General features: G+C 39.0%; 1 protein-coding gene across 2 annotated transcripts; it reads right to left on the reverse strand.

The window, feature by feature from the left end:
• Nucleotides 1-199: 199 nt before the first annotated feature.
• Nucleotides 200-17,546, reverse strand: myef2 (myelin expression factor 2). 2 transcript variants are annotated; one of them, XM_079873842.1, is made up of 17 exons: nt 17,309-17,546; nt 16,081-16,268; nt 12,361-12,413; nt 11,781-11,788; nt 8,836-8,929; nt 8,571-8,759; nt 7,453-7,606; nt 6,942-6,991; nt 6,793-6,853; nt 6,575-6,673; nt 5,932-5,973; nt 5,725-5,805; nt 3,240-3,329; nt 3,086-3,142; nt 2,414-2,586; nt 1,219-1,270; nt 200-595 (listed from the first exon to the last, which is right to left on the reverse strand). In XM_079873842.1, exons 1-17 carry the CDS (start codon nt 17,431-17,433, stop codon nt 432-434), a joined length of 1,680 nt encoding a protein of 559 aa, XP_079729968.1. In that variant the 5' UTR covers nt 17,434-17,546; the 3' UTR covers nt 200-431. The 2 variants fall into 2 exon arrangements, with proteins under 2 accessions (XP_079729968.1, XP_079729967.1); XM_079873841.1 differs by lacking the exons at nt 11,781-11,788; nt 12,361-12,413; nt 16,081-16,268; nt 17,309-17,546 and adding an exon at nt 9,224-9,285.
• Nucleotides 17,547-19,804: the final 2,258 nt, after the last annotated feature.

Consider the following 19,804-nt stretch of genomic DNA (forward strand, 5'->3'; position numbering starts at 1 on the left):
GATGGATCTTCAACAGGTTACAGTTAGAAACAACATGAAAGATTTTCATGAAAATTAAAAAAATTCTTCATTTCAAGACCTGAAAGACAGTCTAACATTAAATTGTTGCAAATATTTTTTTCTCAAAAATGTGAATTCTTAAGAACATTCCTAAAAAAGTGCTTTAAGGAATACAGAGGATTTAAAAGTTAGGAATGTGTTGTGGATTCTGGACGTGTTCTTCACAAACTCACAGCCAGACACAACTTACAACAGCCGGCTTTTTATTTTTTTAAAATTTAGAGACAAACGCCTTACAAATGTTTACAAAATAAAAAGAAATAGAAATGAGGAGGCGGTCACTGCACAGTAAAAGGGTGCGCGGCTGGCGAGATTGTTCAGATATGACGTGATGTTTTTAAAACAAAACAGAGGCGGCGGCGGCGAGCGGCTCAAGCGTTCCGGTCCAGGCGGACATCCACCTCTCGCCCGTTGATCTTGGTCCCGTTCATCACTCGACAGGCTTTCTCCGCGCTCTCGGGACAGTCGAAGCGCACCGTCCCACAGCCTTTAGATTTACCGTTCTCCATCTTTATCTCAGCGTACATCACCTGACCTGAAGGAGACCACAGCGCCCGTTACAGGGGTTTGGAGGAACGTAAACTAAATGCTGGATCAGAAATGACATTTATATACACACAAAAAATAATGATACAAATAATCAATTTATTACATTGATTTATTCTAATTTTATTATATATTTATGAGAGTTATTTATTTACATTTTATTATATGAAAGCGCATACAAAAATTGTGTAAAATTAATGTAAATTATATATATAATGATACAAATAAATAAATTATATACAATTATAATAAGTTTAATAAATTATATATTTATGGGAATTATTACTTTATTTACATTTTTATTATATGAAAGCACATACAATTTAAAAAAAAATAAAAAAAATAATGAAAATACTACGTGTGTATATTTTTTATTTATCTATTAGTTATTCTGATCATCATTCTGATTTTAGTATGTGTTGTTCTCAAGCTCTCTCCTGTGTGAGCGGCTGTTTAACATCACTTTGTAACATTTCTGCTTTTACCCCCTAATAAGTTTAGTTAAACACGTGTTATGCATGTGTGTGTAAATATTTAAAGTGTTATTTTCTCTTAAACCTAATTAACATTCAATTTAAAACCAGAAAGAGAGAGGAGATTTGCATCACGTACCGCAGTGACTGAACTTCTCCTTGAGCTTCTGCCAGGACAGATCATACGAGAGCTGCGGACACACACGATTCACATCAAACACACGTCAGTGACACACACACACACGATACCCATCAAACACACGTCAGTGACACACACACACGATACCCATCAAACACACGTCAATGACACACACACGATACCCATCAAACACACGTCAGTGACACACACACACACACACACACAGAAACACGATACCCATCAAACACACGTCAGTGACACACACACACACACACAGACAGAAACACGATACCCATCAAACACACGTCAGTGACACACACACACACACACACGATACCCATCAAACACACGATACCCATCAAACACACGTCAGTGACACACACACACACACACAGACAGAAACACGATACCCATCAAACACACGTCAGTGACACACACACACACACACACGATACCCATCAAACACACGTCAGTGACACACACACACACAGAAACACGATACCCATCAAACACACGTCAGTGACACACACGATACCCATCAAACACACGTCAGTGACACACACGATACCCATCAAACACACGTCAGTGACACACACACACACACGATACCCATCAAACACACGTCAGTGACACACACACACGATACCCATCAAACACACGTCAGTGACACACACACACACACACACACGATACCCATCAAACACACGTCAGTGACACACACACACGATACCCATCAAACACACGTCAGTGACACACACACACGATACCCATCAAACACACGTCAGTGACACACACGATACCCATCAAACACACGTCAGTGACACACACACACGATACCCATCAAACACACGTCAGTGACACACACACACACACACACACGATACCCATCAAACACACGTCAGTGACACACACACACGATACCCATCAAACACACGTCAGTGACACACACGATACCCATCAAACACACGTCAGTGACACACACGATACCCATCAAACACACGTCAGTGACACACACACACACACACGATACCCATCAAACACACGTCAGTGACACACACACACGATACCCATCAAACACACGTCAGTGACACACACACACGATACCCATCAAACACACGTCAGTGACACACACGATACCCATCAAACACACGTCAGTGACACACACACACACACACACAGTCATCTTCATACGTACGTTTCTCACAAAGATCTGGCATCCGGCCTTAGACCCCGCCCCCCTGTCACTCATTCCACCCATGTGACCACCGTACTGGCCGAAGCCACGCCCCATATCCATGTTTCCCGCCATTCGGTCAAAGCCAGAATTCATGCGGTCCATTCCCATATTAAGCATTCCTCCTCCTCCACCTGAAACACACACAGTATTGGTTAAAGAGCAAGTAATAAAACGCAACTAATAATCGTACACGAGTGTGACAGAAGACACTGTATTAGATCAGTTGTCATGGTAACACTTTACAGTAAGGTCAACGCATTAATATTACTTGATAACACATTTGTTACAGTATTTATGAATGAGTGTTAATGATAGATATTAGATCAAAAATACAACTATTCACTGTTGCATCTCAGCTCAGGTCCATTAAATAATATTAGATTTTAATAATTAATAACTAAATGCTGTAGAAGTGTTTTTCATTGTAAATGTTGACTTATGCAATTAACTTCAAATGAAACCTTCCTGTAAAATGTCACCGACATCACTAACGATTGTCCAGTGAATAATGACTGTCCTGTTTCTCAGACGAGTCGTATGGAAAACTTTTATGGCAGAAATTTGGTTTGTGTCAATCACGATCAACTATTACTATATGAATATCATTTCAATGTGTGTGAGATGAGTGACCTAATCCAGAGCCAATGGGTCCAATCCCAGAATTCCCCATTCCTGCATATCCTCCAGCTGATGGGGAAGAGAACAGACGTCAGTCACCATCAGCTCAAGTGTGAACACACACACGCACACACACACACACACACACGCACACGCGCACACACACCTCCAAACGAGTCTCCGAACTGGACGCTCATTCCCAGGTCACTTCTGCCGAAGTCTCTGTCCATCCCCGACATTCCAGAACGGTACATTTCTGCACACAAACTCAAGCATGAGACCGACAGCAAATATAGACAATCCACACGCGTGCATCCCATTTCCCATGATGCAGTGCTTCACCGGACCACGAGCTGCTCGCATACAAGGAGCCGAATTCACTCTGAAGCTTGATGGTCTAACATTTGAACTGGTATCAGAAACTAGATTTTTTGTATATATATATATGCTGTCAAATCGATTAATCACGAATTAATTGCATCTACCATAATCCTTCTGAAGTGTTAGTGCTTTACGTAACGTGTAGCGTAAGTGATAATTCCCTTTATCGAAGAATTTGCTGACTTTCTATCAGAGTTAGTACTGGCTGCAGATAAAGTCATGATTGTTGGTGATTTTAATATCTATGTTGATAATGAAAAAGACGTATTGGGCATTTAAAGACATTGTGAACTCTACTGGAGTTAGACAACACGTGTCAGGACCCGCTCACTGTCGTAATCATACTCTAGATCTAATATTATCACACGGAATAAATGTTGATGCCGTTGAAATTCAGCATTAGAGCGATGACATCTCAGATCATTATCTAGTCTCGTGTAAACTTCATTTAGCCAAGGCTGCAAAGCCGACTGTGTTTCAAATATGTGAGACCGATCACTTCTGCCACTAAAGATTGCTTTATTAAGGCGAGACACTACAGGTGAATAGGGTAAAATTTGTAACTAGCAGATATCACCATGAAACTTCCCAGTTGATTACCTACATTAAGATGAGAAAAAAATTTATTACAAGTTTTCTGTAATTTAATGTTTAAATATGCAAATTAGGCAATATCTAATTAAATATGCACTAATTTGCATATATTTTAAAAAACAAAATCTGAGTATTGGATAAAGCCAGGTTAAAAAAAAATTTTTTTCATTGTGTTCACATATTAGATGGGAAAAAATGACAGAGGGATTTATGGATATCTACTTTTGTTATCCTGTAAATCAGAATATTCTGTCAATAGCCTTAAAAAAACGATTTTCGCCATGATTTTTGGAATAAAATGTTATATAAATCAGGCTAGGAATAATATATTTACGAATCCCTCTGTAAATGTCTTCATAATATAACTAGGTACAAGACTGGAGAGTTTGGTGTATATCGGTGCGACTGAAGTGGAGATTTCGGACTTGGAGAATGAGAGAAAAGCCATTTTGAGAAAACGGGCTTTAAAGATTTATATCAGCCAATGAGATTGCGCATTCATCCTTTTTACTTTCACGATTGGTTGCTGATAAAAAGGAAATGACCATATTTGGATCCGACAGCATTGTACAGGAGCGAGAGCTTTCCAGCGGTGTGTGTGATGACAGGGAGCAGACAGTGATCGCAGAGCGAGGATTTACAACGACAACTTTTGTTGAGTTTATGAGAAATCTACAGACGCAAACAGACACAATGTAGGGAAATAAAGACCTAAATGTGTATTTCGGACTTTTTTTCACCACAAGTCTGAAAGAAGACATGTTATTGAAGACAAATATCCAAAAATCTTGACCAGTAAAAAAAAAAAAAAGATGTTTTTGCCTGCCGTGTCTCGCCTTAATAAACTTCCTGATCAGTTTCATCATCTCAGCGTCCCAGATAGCTTAGAAGAACTCGATATTGCGACAGAAACTATTGACTATCTTAAAGTGCAGAGGAGCAGCTGTGTCTCTTGAGCTGGGAAAGAGAGAGAGAGGAGAATAGTCCAGCGCCGACGAGCACACTCGGCCCTCGAGAGAGCAGACCAACACCTTCTGATACAGATTCAATGTTTTTTCTTTTTTAAATTATGAGTGATGCGACTACCTCGCCCTTCTTCTGTAAATAGTTTCTGTGTTGAAACGAGGATAACTTAAAGAGATACATTTAAGTGTTTTGTATAATGAAGAACTTTATTACTGGAGAGTTCTGCTATTCCTGTTTAACAAATATTTTTGTAAAGCTGTAAAAGTGACAAATGTGAACACAGATGTGAATTGTATCCGTCTACAATAAAAACTTAAAGAAAAAAAGAGCAGAAAAACGGAGCGAAACTGGAAGACAACAAAACTAGAGGTATGTCGCATTTCGTGGAGAGAGAGCGTCACTGCATACAGAGAGGCCTTGAACTGCTAGATCTGCGTATTGTTCATCTCAGAAGAAAACAAACTAAACCCAAGGTATTTATTTGAAACAGTGAATAAATGAACGAGAAATAAAGCTTCAACCCCAGACGTTTCCAAGCAGCACAGCAGTAATGACTTTATGAACTTCTTGTTCTGTGTGAGACCCCTATACCGACTAAGCTGAACATTCTTGTATTTCTAAAAATCACAATATATATATTAAAGTATCAATGTCAATTTTTCCCAATATCGTGAAGCTCTAACAGAAAGACAGATGGGTTGATGTTTTACCTCCCATTCGGCCCATGGATCCCATGTCTCTGGCACCGAATCCTCCCATGCAGTCCATGCCGGAAAACCCCCCGCTCATCCCTGCGCACACACACACACACACACACACACACACACACACACACACACACACACACACACACGTGAGCGCCCTCACAGCTGATCCCTGAGGCGATCTGCTTCAGATAAACGTGACGTCTCTCTCACCACTCATGCGGTTCATGCTGCTGCATCCCGGCCCGTCCATTCCTGCGGGATCAATCAGTCCTTCATTACCCATAATCCCATCATCCGCTGGATAATGCAGCTGATACATGAAATATTCTTACTGGTGACCAATGAACATCACATTTCATGGTCTTCGTCCCATTCATTTCAGTGAATGAACTGAACATTTAATAAATCAGTCCATTTATAGACACTAGTGCTGGGCAACAATAAACCATAACGTTTGTGTTTACATAACATATGTGTGTGTGCTGTGTATAATTCTTTTGTATATATAAATACACACACATGCATGTATATATTTAAGAAATATTTGCATGTATATACATTTATACATAATTTATATTATATATACATATTTTTATACATTAACACATTTTTCTTAAATACATGCATGCGCGTGTGTGTATTTATATATACAAAATTATACAGACATATATTATGTAAACACAAACTTTCATTTTGGATTCGATTAATCATTGCCCTGCACTAATATAAACCAATTAATTAAATGATTCATTTGCAAATAAATGTTTGCAAACCCTCCAACATGTTAAAATAAATCAAATTAAGCATGCTGTATAATATCTGCACAAATATTTAAGAAAACATGACCACAAACCTCCAGGTCCCATGGAGGCCACGCCCCCTCCACTGAGACGGTTGGCATTTATTGGCTGCCCGCCGGGACCCAAACCCATACCGATGCCGCCCAGACCTCCTGCAACACACATCACACACACACGCGCATGAACATATATAATCATACACTTACATATATACATATTCACACACAGGTAAAACACAGCCTGATCTCAAACAAGCACAGAAAGCTCTTACTGGGTAACTGTGGCGCTTTCTCCGCTGGCCGGAAGTCATCTGGAGGAAGGGATTTATCATCCTACAGTAAAACAAACACATGAATGGATGCTGAAGTGCTACTACGCTTCATAAACATAAGCTGTACAAGAACAAACACAATGTCTCACCATTTTCACATGCATCTGTCGGTCAAACAGCATCTGCCCGTTGAACATGGCTGTGAGTGGGAGTGAAGGAAGACACACAACTAAAAATTTTTAGCCTAATTAATTTAAATTAATTAGTATTAATATACTATATATATATATTTATTTATTTTTATTTTTTTATGTGTGAGTGAATGGGTTTGACTCCCTCCTGAAGACTTAATTTGTTTCATTACTGGATGAATCAGCGTTTTTGAACAAAACTCTTGAACAAATGACATTTTTTAACAGTCGCTTGTCGCCACCTACTGGATGTAATTGATACAATCATTATTTGAAGCGTCAAATTACTTTCAAAACGTGATTTAGTCTGTAGTTATACATGTATGATTCAGTAATACATCCAAATTTTCTTTCTTACTGTTATTAAATCTCACTGACCCCAAACTTTTGAACGGCAGTGTATATCAGCCGATACAGATATTGCACATCCCTAAACAAAGAGTAATGAATCAGGTGTTGGTGAGGATACAGATGGCTTGAACGGCCTCCAGCGGCTGCTCGAAGGACACCGTCCCCATCCCTCGGCTCTTCCCGTCTTTATCTTCTTTCACGTCTGCCCTCCTCACCGTCCCGGCCATGCCGAACACCTCCTTCAGCTTCTTCCAGCCCACCTTAAAGTCCAGCTGTGGAGAACACACACACACACACGCAAACGTGTGAGAGTCAGGAGTTAAAGCGGAGCGTGCGCTTAAGATTACACACAGACTATGAATCAGTCAAATAACCGCAGCTAATAAAAATATTTCCTACTGCTTAAGTATCTTTATTTCACAGTTAAATACTAACAAACGTTAAAAATACTAATTTATAGAGGATATGCGTGTGACGTCACCGTTGGCCGGAGTGACTGAGTGGCAGAAACACTGAGTGGCAGAAACACTGCATTTGTTTTCAGCATTAATGCCACGAAAAACACACAAAACACATCTAAAACGGTAAAGAGCTTTGAGATTGACTGTACAATTAGATTTGCCAAGAAATCTGAGGTATATTTTTACAGACTGCCGAAAGCTACAGAACAGAGAAGCAAATGTATTAGTATTTATATGAAGCGTTCACGGGCAAATTTGCTTTATGTATTTCCCCGGCGTGGAAATCAGGCTCATATAAATGTGAGGAAACACGATTCCTGGTCAATACCCATGATCACTGGATCTCTGGTTAGTTGTAAGGAACACTATATGGAGTCCAAGCTTTATAATCGTTAGTTTTACTCGTTTCTTCACAGTTTCTCCTATTAAATGCAGTCACACCGCAGCTCTTCTGCCACTCCGTCCGGCTGAGGGAGTGTGTTCCCGCGGGAAAGTGGCGTCAGTGCATACTCTCTATACCAGTTTACATTCCCAAACAATCATTTTGCACTTAATTGTAATAAACCAGTGAGATTTGTGCATGCACAAGGAGTCTCAAACATGTGTTGTGCTGCAGAAGCTCCTGCGGTGTGCCTCAAGGCTCAGTCCTGGGCCCGCTTCTCTTCACTGTCTACACGTCACCACAGATGCTATGGGTTATATTCCCACTGTTACGCTGCTAATAAAGTGACGTCAGTGCAAACCCTCTATACTCGAACCGCAGTGACGGACTCACGTTGGCCACAAACACGGTGTTCCCCAGGCGCCCGGCCTGCAGCGCGCTGATGATGTCAGGAGGGATGTTGGGGTTGTTGGCGATGGAAGGAGGAACGTTAATCCCGACGGGACCGTCCTGTCCTCGACCCGCTCCGAACATCCGGCCCGATCTTTGCAGAACACGCCGCGCATGATCCCCGTCAGGGTCCTGAAACAGACCCACACACACGTCACACACTATCTGCACACACACACACGCGGGTTGAAGGAATCTGATCATTTACCTCCTTAATGTTCAGCGGCCGTCCGTTCAGATCGTGTTTGCTCATGACTTCAATGGCTTTCTTCACAAACTCTTCATCTTTGAACTCAACCACACTGAAAGAGACGAGCAGCGGTAAGGACAGGTGTGTGTGTGTGTGTGTGTGTGAGAGAGAGAGAGTGAGTGCGTGTTAGTGTGTGTGTGCGTGAAAGAGAGAGAGAGTGTGTGTGTGTGTGTCTGTGTGAACTAGTGATGCCAAATCTGCTGACATTAAATCTGTACTAATTATGTTATAGAACAATGTAAGTGAAAAATATATATTATAATAACAATTGAAGTACCTTTATTTCACAGTTGATTAGTTTTTATAAATGTTTGGGAAAACAAATTAAAATAATAATAATTCCTACTTGATGCTGCTCTCAGATACCTGAAGAAAGGCAACATTCCATTGCATATTTAATTCATTGAAATATTACTTAATTTAAGTATAATCTAAATATTTAAGTATTCACTTTAGTTAAAGTCCCCCTGTAGTTAATAATTGCATCCCTTAAAGGGGTCATGAACTGGATTGTTTTATTATTTTATAATGTTCCCTGGGGTGCCCTTATAATGTTAGTATGATTTTTACATAAAAAATTGTCATAATTTATAAATAAAAGCCATTTTTCCAAGCCTGATTTCTGCCTCAGATTTGAACGCTCCGTTTTAAGGGGCGTGTCTGCTGTGAGACTGCAGTGTAAACGCCCACTGCTGTGATTGGCTGACATGCTTGCATATGAAATAGCTAGTATTACATGAACTCTCTCGAAAACTTTTACTACGTTTTTACTATTACAGCTATCGAGATTAACAAATCGTGAAAAGTATCGTTTAAAGCATTATATTTAAATCTATTCCATCACATGAAAGGTTGCAGCATGATGAGCACTGACTGAGCAGATGACAGACAGTCTGTTGATCGCGTGAATAAAGATCTTATCATTGCAACGCATTTTTTGCACTCTCACAAATGCTTACACCAAATCACAATGCAAACACGATGTGAGTACACAGTAAGAGCTTCGTTGTGTAGTGTAACACTCTCATTATTTCATCACGAGTTTGGCAAGTGTCCAGATAAGCTCTCGCGGCTCGCGCTGTGCTGTTTGATTGACAGCTTGGGCGAATGGAAAGGGATCGTTCTTTGATCGCTTTCTGTAGGCTATATAATTTAATAACAGTTTAAAAAAATATTATTTTCATAATACTACGAGAAATTATGTGAAGTGGATCGTTTAGTCACTGATGCATAAACAGTATTGAACGATTTTAAGAGAAATATCTGAACTTGAATAATTACACCGAAATCACTGATCGCAGATCAGGCATTAGAATACACATGGTTACTTACATGTTGCTGGCAGATCCGTGTCGGGAAATTGTGATTGACTGATTTAATAAAGTTTAACCATGCTGGAATCCGAAGGAAGCTTATGCAGACTGTCTTCTTCCACAAACAGGCACGCACAATATTTAGTAAACCGCATGTTTATTGCTTGTAAGTAGCTCGATCCGGTAGCAATCATCATGTCGTCCTATGTTATTTAGCATGTTTGGGCGAATCGGTGGGCGGGGCTAAACAGGCCGTGTTGAAGTAGGCGTTGATCTTCTTTTGTGGAGGCGGTGTTTTATCCTCTTTGACGTCATAGTTCCCCACTTTGAAAAACGAGTCGTTTGCTGAGCCTGATGTCTATAAAAGCTTTTATTGGACTAACAAGGTAGTTTTCAGTTCTGAAACTTACAGGATATTATTATAGTATGATGATCTCTTATATGTCAAAAGCTCAAGGAAACTTTGATTTCTCAGTTCATCACCCCTTTAAAACTCATCTGAACACCAAAATGATTTTTTTCTTCCTTAAAACATCTTGAATGTAACTCGACACCCTCGCCTCATTTAGTATGCACGGTCTATGAATATGCAAATGAGCCCCGCCTCCACTCACTCCCTCAGCTCAGAGATCCACTGGTTGACGATCACACGTTGATCTGATTGGTTACAAGGTAGTTTGTGACGTCAGAAACACCAGCGATTTCAAAGTGTGTTTTTGAGACTGTCTTTGGTTCACTGCAGTTTTAAGGAGGAAATACTCAGCAATGCTGTCGACTTATGAATTTACACATGATTTGTCTTAAAGCAGATTAAAAACACCACATAGACACATAAACTACATTAAAAGCTGGATTTTCACCACAGGGGGACTTTAAATAAAGTACTGTAGTGCAAACAGTAGATGAACGCCAAGGTTATGGGTTCGATTCCAAGGGAATGCATTAAAAAAAGACGCATAATTGCAATGAAATGCAAGTCGCTTCAGATAAAACATCTGTATAAATGAAAATGCTTACAGGGTTCGTACAGACACTGTAAAATTAAATTCCAGGACTTAAGGACTTTAAGCATTATAATCAGAGATCTCGCTAATTTAAAATAATATCTTTATTATCTTTCAAATTCTAAAAAAGGTAACCCGATAAATAAAAATATACTAATATACTACAAATAAAGTGCAGCACATGCAAAGTATGCAAAGATTGTGGCAACATTAAGCATTGAGAGGATACTATGACAAAGATATCGCTTTCCTTACTCAAATTAATTTTTTTCTGATTGAGCTGAAGAATGAAAGCCGTTTCATATACCTGGATATTTATATGAGCAATATCACACTCACAATCATGCGAAATGTCTTTATATCTTTATCAGACAGGCTGCAACATTAATTTTGAAAGAAATTATTGTTTCATAATAATTTTCAATAATTCAAGCACTTTTTTAAGTACCTCTTCATGAATGTGTCTTTTTTCAAGGGTTTTCCAGGACTTACATTTTAAAAATGTCAACTTTTACTTAAGCAGCTTGTACGAACCCTGTGTTTAGTTTTTGCTGAATGAATTCATATGTTGTGAGGCGGTTCTTACCCACAGCCCTGCAGACGCACGTCCCAAGAAGAAGAGGAGGAGGAGGAGGAGGAGGAGGAGAAAGAACATCATCAGAATCACGTCAACTCAAACAACTTCAACTCATTTATCATTAGTGCTTCAGAAAGATCAATTACAACATGCTCATGAAGTACGGGAGCGTTTTAATCAGCTCGTTTACATTTCATTGGGACGTGGCTACAGTGAGATGGACAAATGAAAGCAAATAAACTCAGAAAGGGGCAAATGAAACTGGATCTTGTTGTTACGGGAGAGAGAGAGAGAGAGAACGGATCAAACGGACAGATGGATGAAGGGGTTTAAGGAAAGACACCTGACAGATAGATGACTCTCGTAGGTCAGTTGGCATGATCTTAAATCCAAATCAAAAAACACCTAAGCAATCATCAGATGTGAGACAGATGGACCCCAGCCAAACGGGTCAGCACCTCCAAAATAATCATCATAATAGTCTTTACTGTAACATCAACACACCATCCATCCCAAAGGTCAAAGGAACAACAGTGTAATCGGCTCTACCGGAATGCGATTTTAACCTCGCAGATTCACCAACACTTACCCTTGACTTTCCTTCTCCATCCTTAAAGAGTTCCACGTATGTAACCTCACCAACTACATGAGACATACAAAGGGAAAATACCACAGAGAACAAGGCATTTAAATCACCAGTGGATCGCCCCGAGTGCAACGCTAACACATACACCTGAACCCTGCGGCCCGCTCCACGAGCGCCGCCTCAAACCGATGCATTTATTCCACTATATACAGGTGCAAAGTAGAGCAGCGCGAGCAACCGCAACTCAATCGCACTTAGAGGAGTACGTCACTTCAAAATGAGAGTTAGCCCATGATTTACTCGCCCTGAACCCATCCTAGTGTATATGACATTCTTCTTTCAGGCGAATACAACCAGAGTTCGTATACAAAAATATGTCATGGCTCTTTCAAGCTTTATAGCCCTTATGCGCCAGAGAAACGAGGGCGCCGCCATCTTTACAATATTGTCTTTTAACTTCCGTTTTTGCGGTCGCTCTGTATATCTCTATGGCACTGCTGTCCAGGAGTAATTAGCTTTTGAAGTGGATTTACTTCATGTAAAGTTAACGAAAGTTATCATGAGGATTGTAATGTTTAAAGCAGATGACTTAAAGGAGAACTCCGGTCAATTTTAACATTGAGCTCATTTTTTTGTACATTTGGAGTGCTGTCAATACAGAGAACAACGACAGAAATCGGTGTTGCCTACACCGAGTTATCCTCTTTTTAAAATTAAAATATAAATAAAAATATAATGATAAAAAATGATAAAATAACATTCATTTAAATTTAACATTATAAAAAGTGCATCTGTCCATCATAAAGTGCTCCACACTGCTCTGTCGGGTTAATAAAGGCCTTCTAAAGCGAAGCCATGAGTTTGTGGAAGAAAAATATTCACATTTAACATGAAAATAAAATTCTAGCTTCCAGCCAAACGACCAATTTTATTTTACTTTATAAAGTTTTAAATATGAGTGTTTTTCCTACACAAACTCATCGTTTTGCTTCAGAAGGCCTTTATTAACCCCTCGGACCCGTTTGGAGTTTGTTTATGATGGATAGATGCACTTTTATGAGCTTCAATCTGTTGGTTGCGATCCACTGCCATTATAAAGCTCGGAAAAGCCAGGACATTTTTTAATATAACTCAGATTGTGTTCGTCTGAAAGAAGAAAGTCATATACACCTAGGATGACTTCAGGGTGAGTAAATCATGGGCTAACTTCCATTTTAAAGTGAACTACTCCTTTAAACCGATTTGGCTTATCTCGATTTTGAAATGGCCAAGGCTGAGATCATTTGTAATGCGCAGCTTGTCAGAGACGTACGGCTCAGTAAACGCTGCTCACTCTGAAAGCACTGAGTTCGAGTCGCTTATAACGTGCATTTGAAAAAGCAACACGCGTCAAACATCTTTCCAGACATGAGACGCATTTATGAACCTCTTGTCCAACAAAAGACAACATTAATAACACGCTTTTCCTCCAAACTCACTTCATAAGGACAGCTGAGCTCCTCCTTCTGTGAGATGATGAGCTTCTGACACAGAATAAGGCAGTCGTGTGTTTATTACTCATGTTTAATCAAAGCGTCTCAGTCTTCTGGTTATTCAGAGACAGAGAGTGTGAAGCTCATAGGGCTTTCCTGGAGTGACTCTGCTTTAAAAATGTGTTGTTTATTTCTCTTATGACAAATCTTATCATAAGGAACATTAATCTGCTTCTTCTGTTAGCTAAATTTAGTATTCATAAATGTAAATTTGGAGGAAAACAGCCTTTGTTTTTAATTTTAAGATCAGAAATTCAACAACACCTAAACACAATATTGGGTTTAAAAGATAAGAAACGGCAAAGTGTGTTTCAATCTATAAACATTTTCACATTTTTGTTTAACTTTTAAGTTTGTCACTGTTTTTTCTACATGTCTTTTGTTTGTTTACTCATTGTATTTACTCATGTGGTGTGTGTGTGTGTGTGTGACGCCCTCAGGTGTTCAGAGAGATATGTGGTGTGTGTGTGTGTGTGTGTGTGTGTGTGTGTGTGTGTGTGTGTGACGCCCTCAGGTGTTCAGAGAGATATGTGGTGTGTGTGTGTTTGACGCCCTCAGGTGTTCAGAGAGAGTGTGTGTGTGTGTGTGTAACACCCTCAGGTGTTCAGAGAGATATGTGGTGTGTGTGTGACGCCCTCAGGTGTTCAGAGAGATATGTGGTGTGTGTGTGTGTAACACCCTCAGGTGTTCAGAGAGAGTGTGTGTGTGTGTGTGTAACACCCTCAGGTGTTCAGAGAGATATGTGGTGTGTGTGTGACGCCCTCAGGTGTTCAGAGAGATATGTGGTGTGTGTGTGTTTGTGTGTGTAACACCCTCAGGTGTTCAGAGAGATATGTGGTGTGTGTGTGACGCCCTCAGGTGTTCAGAGAGATATGTGGTGTGTGTGTGACGCCCTCAGGTGTTCAGAGAGATATGTGGTGTGTGTGTGACGCCCTCAGGTGTTCAGAGAGATATGTGGTGTGTGTGTGTGTGTGTGTGTGTGTGTGTAACACCCTCAGGTGTTCAGAGAGATATGTGGTGTGTGTGTGACGCCCTCAGGTGTTCAGAGAGATATGTGGTGTGTGTGTGTGTGTGTGTGTGTGTGTGTGTGTAACACCCTCAGGTGTTCAGAGAGATATGTGGTGTGTGTGTGACGCCCTCAGGTGTTCAGAGAGATATGTGGTGCGTGTGTGACGCCCTCAGGTGTTCAGAGAGATATGTGGTGTGTGTGTGACGCCCTCAGGTGTTCAGAGAGATATGTGGTGTGTGTGACGCCCTCAGGTGTTCAGAGAGATATGTGGTGTGTGTGTGTGTGGTGTGTGTGTGACGCCCTCAGGTGTTCAGAGAGATATGTGGTGTGTGTGTGTGTGTGACGCCTTTAGGTGTTCAGAGAGATATGTGGTGTGTGTGTGTGTGACGCCCTCAGGTGTTCAGAGGGATATGTGGTGTGTGTGTGTGTGACGCCCTCAGGTGTTCAGAGGGATATGTGGTGTGTGTGTGTGTGTGACGCCTTTAGGTGTTCAGAGAGATATGTGGTGTGTGTGTGTGTGACGCCCTCAGGTGTTCAGAGGGATATGTGGTGTGTGTGTGTGTGACGCCCTCAGGTGTTCAGAGGGATATGTGGTGTGTGTGTGTGTGACGCCCTCAGGTGTTCAGAGAGATATGTGGTGTGTGTGTGTGACGCCCTCAGGTGTTCAGAGAGATATGTGGTGTGTGTGTGTGTGTAACACCCTCAGGTGTTCAGAGAGATATGTGGTGTGTGTGTGTGTGTAACACCCTCAGGTGTTCAGAGAGATATGTGGTGTGTGTGTGTGTGTGACGCCCTCTGGTGTTCAGAGGTATATTTGGTGTGTGTGTGTTGCTGGTGTTCAGATGGAGGAGTATTTACTACCGATCACTGACAAACTGCGCATAAAACAATCGCAGCCTTTGCCAAATCGCGTGCGGTTTCATTGCGATTAATCGTGCAGCTCTAGTGCAAAGATGTAGAAAAATCACAGGTTTGACCACCCACCTGTACAAATCCTTCAAAATATCAGTGAGATCAAGCTAGTGAGAGACTACAGCAGATACCAGAATAGCCTAGAGTCAAAAACATGTTCACACCGGCCAGAACAGCGTCCGGAGACGAAGAAAACACGCTCGTTCTACATGACAGATACGAGAGAGGGAGAGGACGGGACGGGGACGCTGCGCTGTCTGTGTGCGTTACCTTTCTCGCGCATTAGATCTTTAATAGCCTGCCACTTCATATCATAAGGGATATTGCTAATGAACACCCGGTTCCTGAGCGAGGCCTTCTTGTCTCCGCCAGCGTGACGCTCTTTATACGGATGGTAGCGGTGAGACTTCCGGCCCCCGGAGCTTTTCTCTTTGGGCTCCGGCTTCTCCTCGGCATCGCTGCAAACACACAGAGAGAAGATGACACTTCAACACACATCAGATAGTACAAAACAGTTCAGCTACACAGGCTAAAGGCCTATTTACAAAAAAAAAAAAAAAAAAATTTTTTATATATATATTATATATATATATTGTTTGTATATCATGGAAAAATACATTTTTGTTTTAATTTCCACCAATGGTTCTGTCAACATTTAGTGATAAAACCCCTGAAAAAAAAACCATTATGTAAATTAATTTTCACTTAAAAAAAAAAAAAAAAAAAAAATCACTACAAACAAAAACATTTTTAGACACATTTAGACGCTCGTCCTCTCTTTCCATAATAAACCTAGCATCATATTACTTAAAATTGAACTTCAGCATTATATTGAGGCCCTAAAAGATGCAAGAAATAAAAAAGTAAAACAGATGTATAGAATTTCTGAATCCTTTTCTTTTTTCATTTTTTATAAGACATCCTATATATATATATTTTTTTTTTTTTATTATTATTTCTATTTATTTTTCTTTCTGTTGTTTCCTTTGATGCTATTATGAAAGTAATAGATAACAGTTGCATACATTGTGATACTCTATACTTGTATATTGTTATTGTTCTTTTACGCAATGAATAAAATAAAAGAACAATGTGGGCGTGGCTTGATTTTGACAGCGAGGAATTGATTGGATGGTTGTGATTTGCTGCAATATTCCATAAAAACCCCAAGAATTGTCCATTTTGATTTCATGGTGACTTTAACAACGAACAATCGCTAACGATGGGGCGGTTGCCATGGGTTACCGCTCTGATTGGCGCGCGCCGCTAATGAAAGCAGCGCCACAAAACAAACCGATGACAGAAAAATACGCGCTGAGAGGAACAGAAAATTGGAGAAACTATCTAAAGATACACTCGTGACGAACCGCGACTGAACTTTAGATAGAAACAAACGCAATTCGTTTTTTCTATGTGAACGCGCGCAGGCCGCGCAAACAACACGCACGTAATAGACGCAACACATGCAGTATTTGTGATTTAAAAAGATCCAAATTACGTTTTAACGCCATTTGTGTTCTCCTGTGTCTGCTGGGGCTCTGGCTCTCCTTCGTCAGTCGGAGAATCGCCTGATTCTTCTTGCTTGTTGTCAGTGAGATCGAGCGCCTGCTCCGCGTCCGCCATCACTGCTAATCTCTCTCAAGCGCGCGTCCGCGCTCAGTTATCGCGAGAAGACGCGAGAGGAAAATGGCGTTTGAGATATTGCTGGAGGCTGAAATGTTTTTTCCCGCTAAAATCTGTGAAGGCCCCTAGCTGGGATAAATGCATTTGTGTTCCTCATAGCTTTCAAAGTCAAGTCACTGTTATGTCTATAGCGCTTTATACAACACAGTATCAAATACGATTCACAGTTATAACTATTATCCTGAAAATAATAATCCTTTCAGTACTGTATCTGAACCACCAAATCAGGAGTAAACAGGAGTATTCATGCTCTGTTCCAGAAATATGTCTCTTGTCCTATTGCCATCTTTTGTTGAAACAGATTGGGTGAAATTAAGAGTGTGGGCAAAATATATTTTTGTATGATAAGATCAAAGAAGTGTCTTATACATCATTGCTGTCCCACAAAATGTTTTTTACAAAGGTTTATTTCTGACGACTTTGATGTAAATTGCTTCTTCTGTGGTCTCCAAACTGAAGATGAATCTCATTATTTTGGTATAGTGAGTATACTAAGAATTTAGAACATTTTAAGTTTTTTTTATCCTGAAATCTCATTGAAATATGAATATGTTAATCTGGGTTAGCCTATTTACATTGTGAAAGAGGACAGTCAGATGTTTTTTATTTACTCAATCTCATTTGGTTTCTCGCCAGGTATTTTGTACACAAGTGTAAATATTGTAAGTGTAAGCCTTTCTTTAACCTTTTTCTGGAAGAGTCAAAACAATATATGTATTTGATTTCTGACTCTTCCAGTAAAGAAAGCTGTAAAGTCTGATAATCTTTTAAAAAGGTATATTATTGTCCTGCTCCCTGGCATGTAATATATTATTGTCAATCTGTGTTACTTTTGTTATGATATAATAAAAAAAAGAAATAAAAAAGTACTGTATCTGAACGCCGTCTGAAACTTTCTAGCACTTCTCGTGTTTATTGCCTCTTGAAGATGAATGACTTGTTGTATTCCTCGAATTCGCTTCATATAAAAGCGTCAAATAAATGTAAAAGGAGTGAGAGTCATGATATACTGTGCAATAAACTAGTTTTATAATGCCAGTAGAGCGTATCACATAAAAAACGGATGGAAAAATCCCACAGGTTATCCTCACTCGTATGACCCAATCATAAGACTTTTTCATGTTTAAAAACCCAATTGATATAAATGTGTAAAATATTATTTGGAAAACATTTAGTTTATATTAAATTACATTATTACTGTTTTCTACTAATTGTAGTACTGTTCTGTACATGTGTTTTTTATTTATTTATTTGTCATTTTAATTTAGTGTTGTATTTATTTTAATAGCCTATATATATATATATATATTATTATTAAGATCAATTTGTCTTATTTATTTTTTAATAAATTTTAATGTTTTATTTAGATAGTTTAATCATATTTTATATTTTTAAATGTGTATTTTTTTTTAAAACATGTTTTGTTTTATTTAATTAATATTATATTATTAAGATCAATTTTCCTTTAATCAAATGTTTTATTTATTTGAATAATTTTTATTTAGTTAGTTTAATCTTATTATATATATATATATATTAAAGTTTATTATTAATACATTCATATATTTTAATCAAATGTTTTATTTTAATCATTTTTAGTTAGTTAGTTTAATCTTATTTTGGTTTTTTGATTATTGAGATCAGTTTGCCTTTTTAATTATTTGTTATTTAGTTTCATCAGTTTATATTTATTTATACAAATACATTTTTACTATTAGCTCATTTTTAATAAAATATTTTTTATAGTTTAATCTTGTTTTATTATTTATTTGTATCATTTTGTCTTATTTATTTATCCTATTAATCAAATGTTTTATTTATTGTAATTTTATATTTATTTATTTAAATCAAATTGTATTAATTATAAAAAAATTTAATCAAATGTTTGATTTTAATCCTTTTTAAAAATGCATTGTTTAATTATTTCTAGATTTTTTACATTAGTTTTTCTCTAGTTCACCACAGTTTGAAAACTCCTGCCCCATAGCAAACACCTTCAAACTCTCGAATGACTACGCACAACACCCTAGCAACACCTTGGTAACCACCCACAACACACCCGAATCTCTCACATTTTCTTCAGATCTGAAAAATCTTGTATTGCGGTATTGAATTGGGTTAAAGGGCGTCACTGTGCCTTTAAAAGCAGGCTGAGCCGCATCAGTTCATCTAACGATGCTTTAAGAACAAGGTCTAATTGAGTTGGCACTCAGAAAGAGCCAGCTCTCATCTCGAGAAGAACAGCCTTCTGGGAATTCACAGAGCAAACCAAATAACCAGGAACAGGAGCATCAGCAGCTGAGACTAACAA

This window comes from Squalius cephalus (genome assembly GCF_949319135.1).
Source record: "Squalius cephalus genome assembly, chromosome: 6".
Classification (NCBI taxonomy): Eukaryota; Metazoa; Chordata; class Actinopteri; order Cypriniformes; family Leuciscidae; genus Squalius; species Squalius cephalus.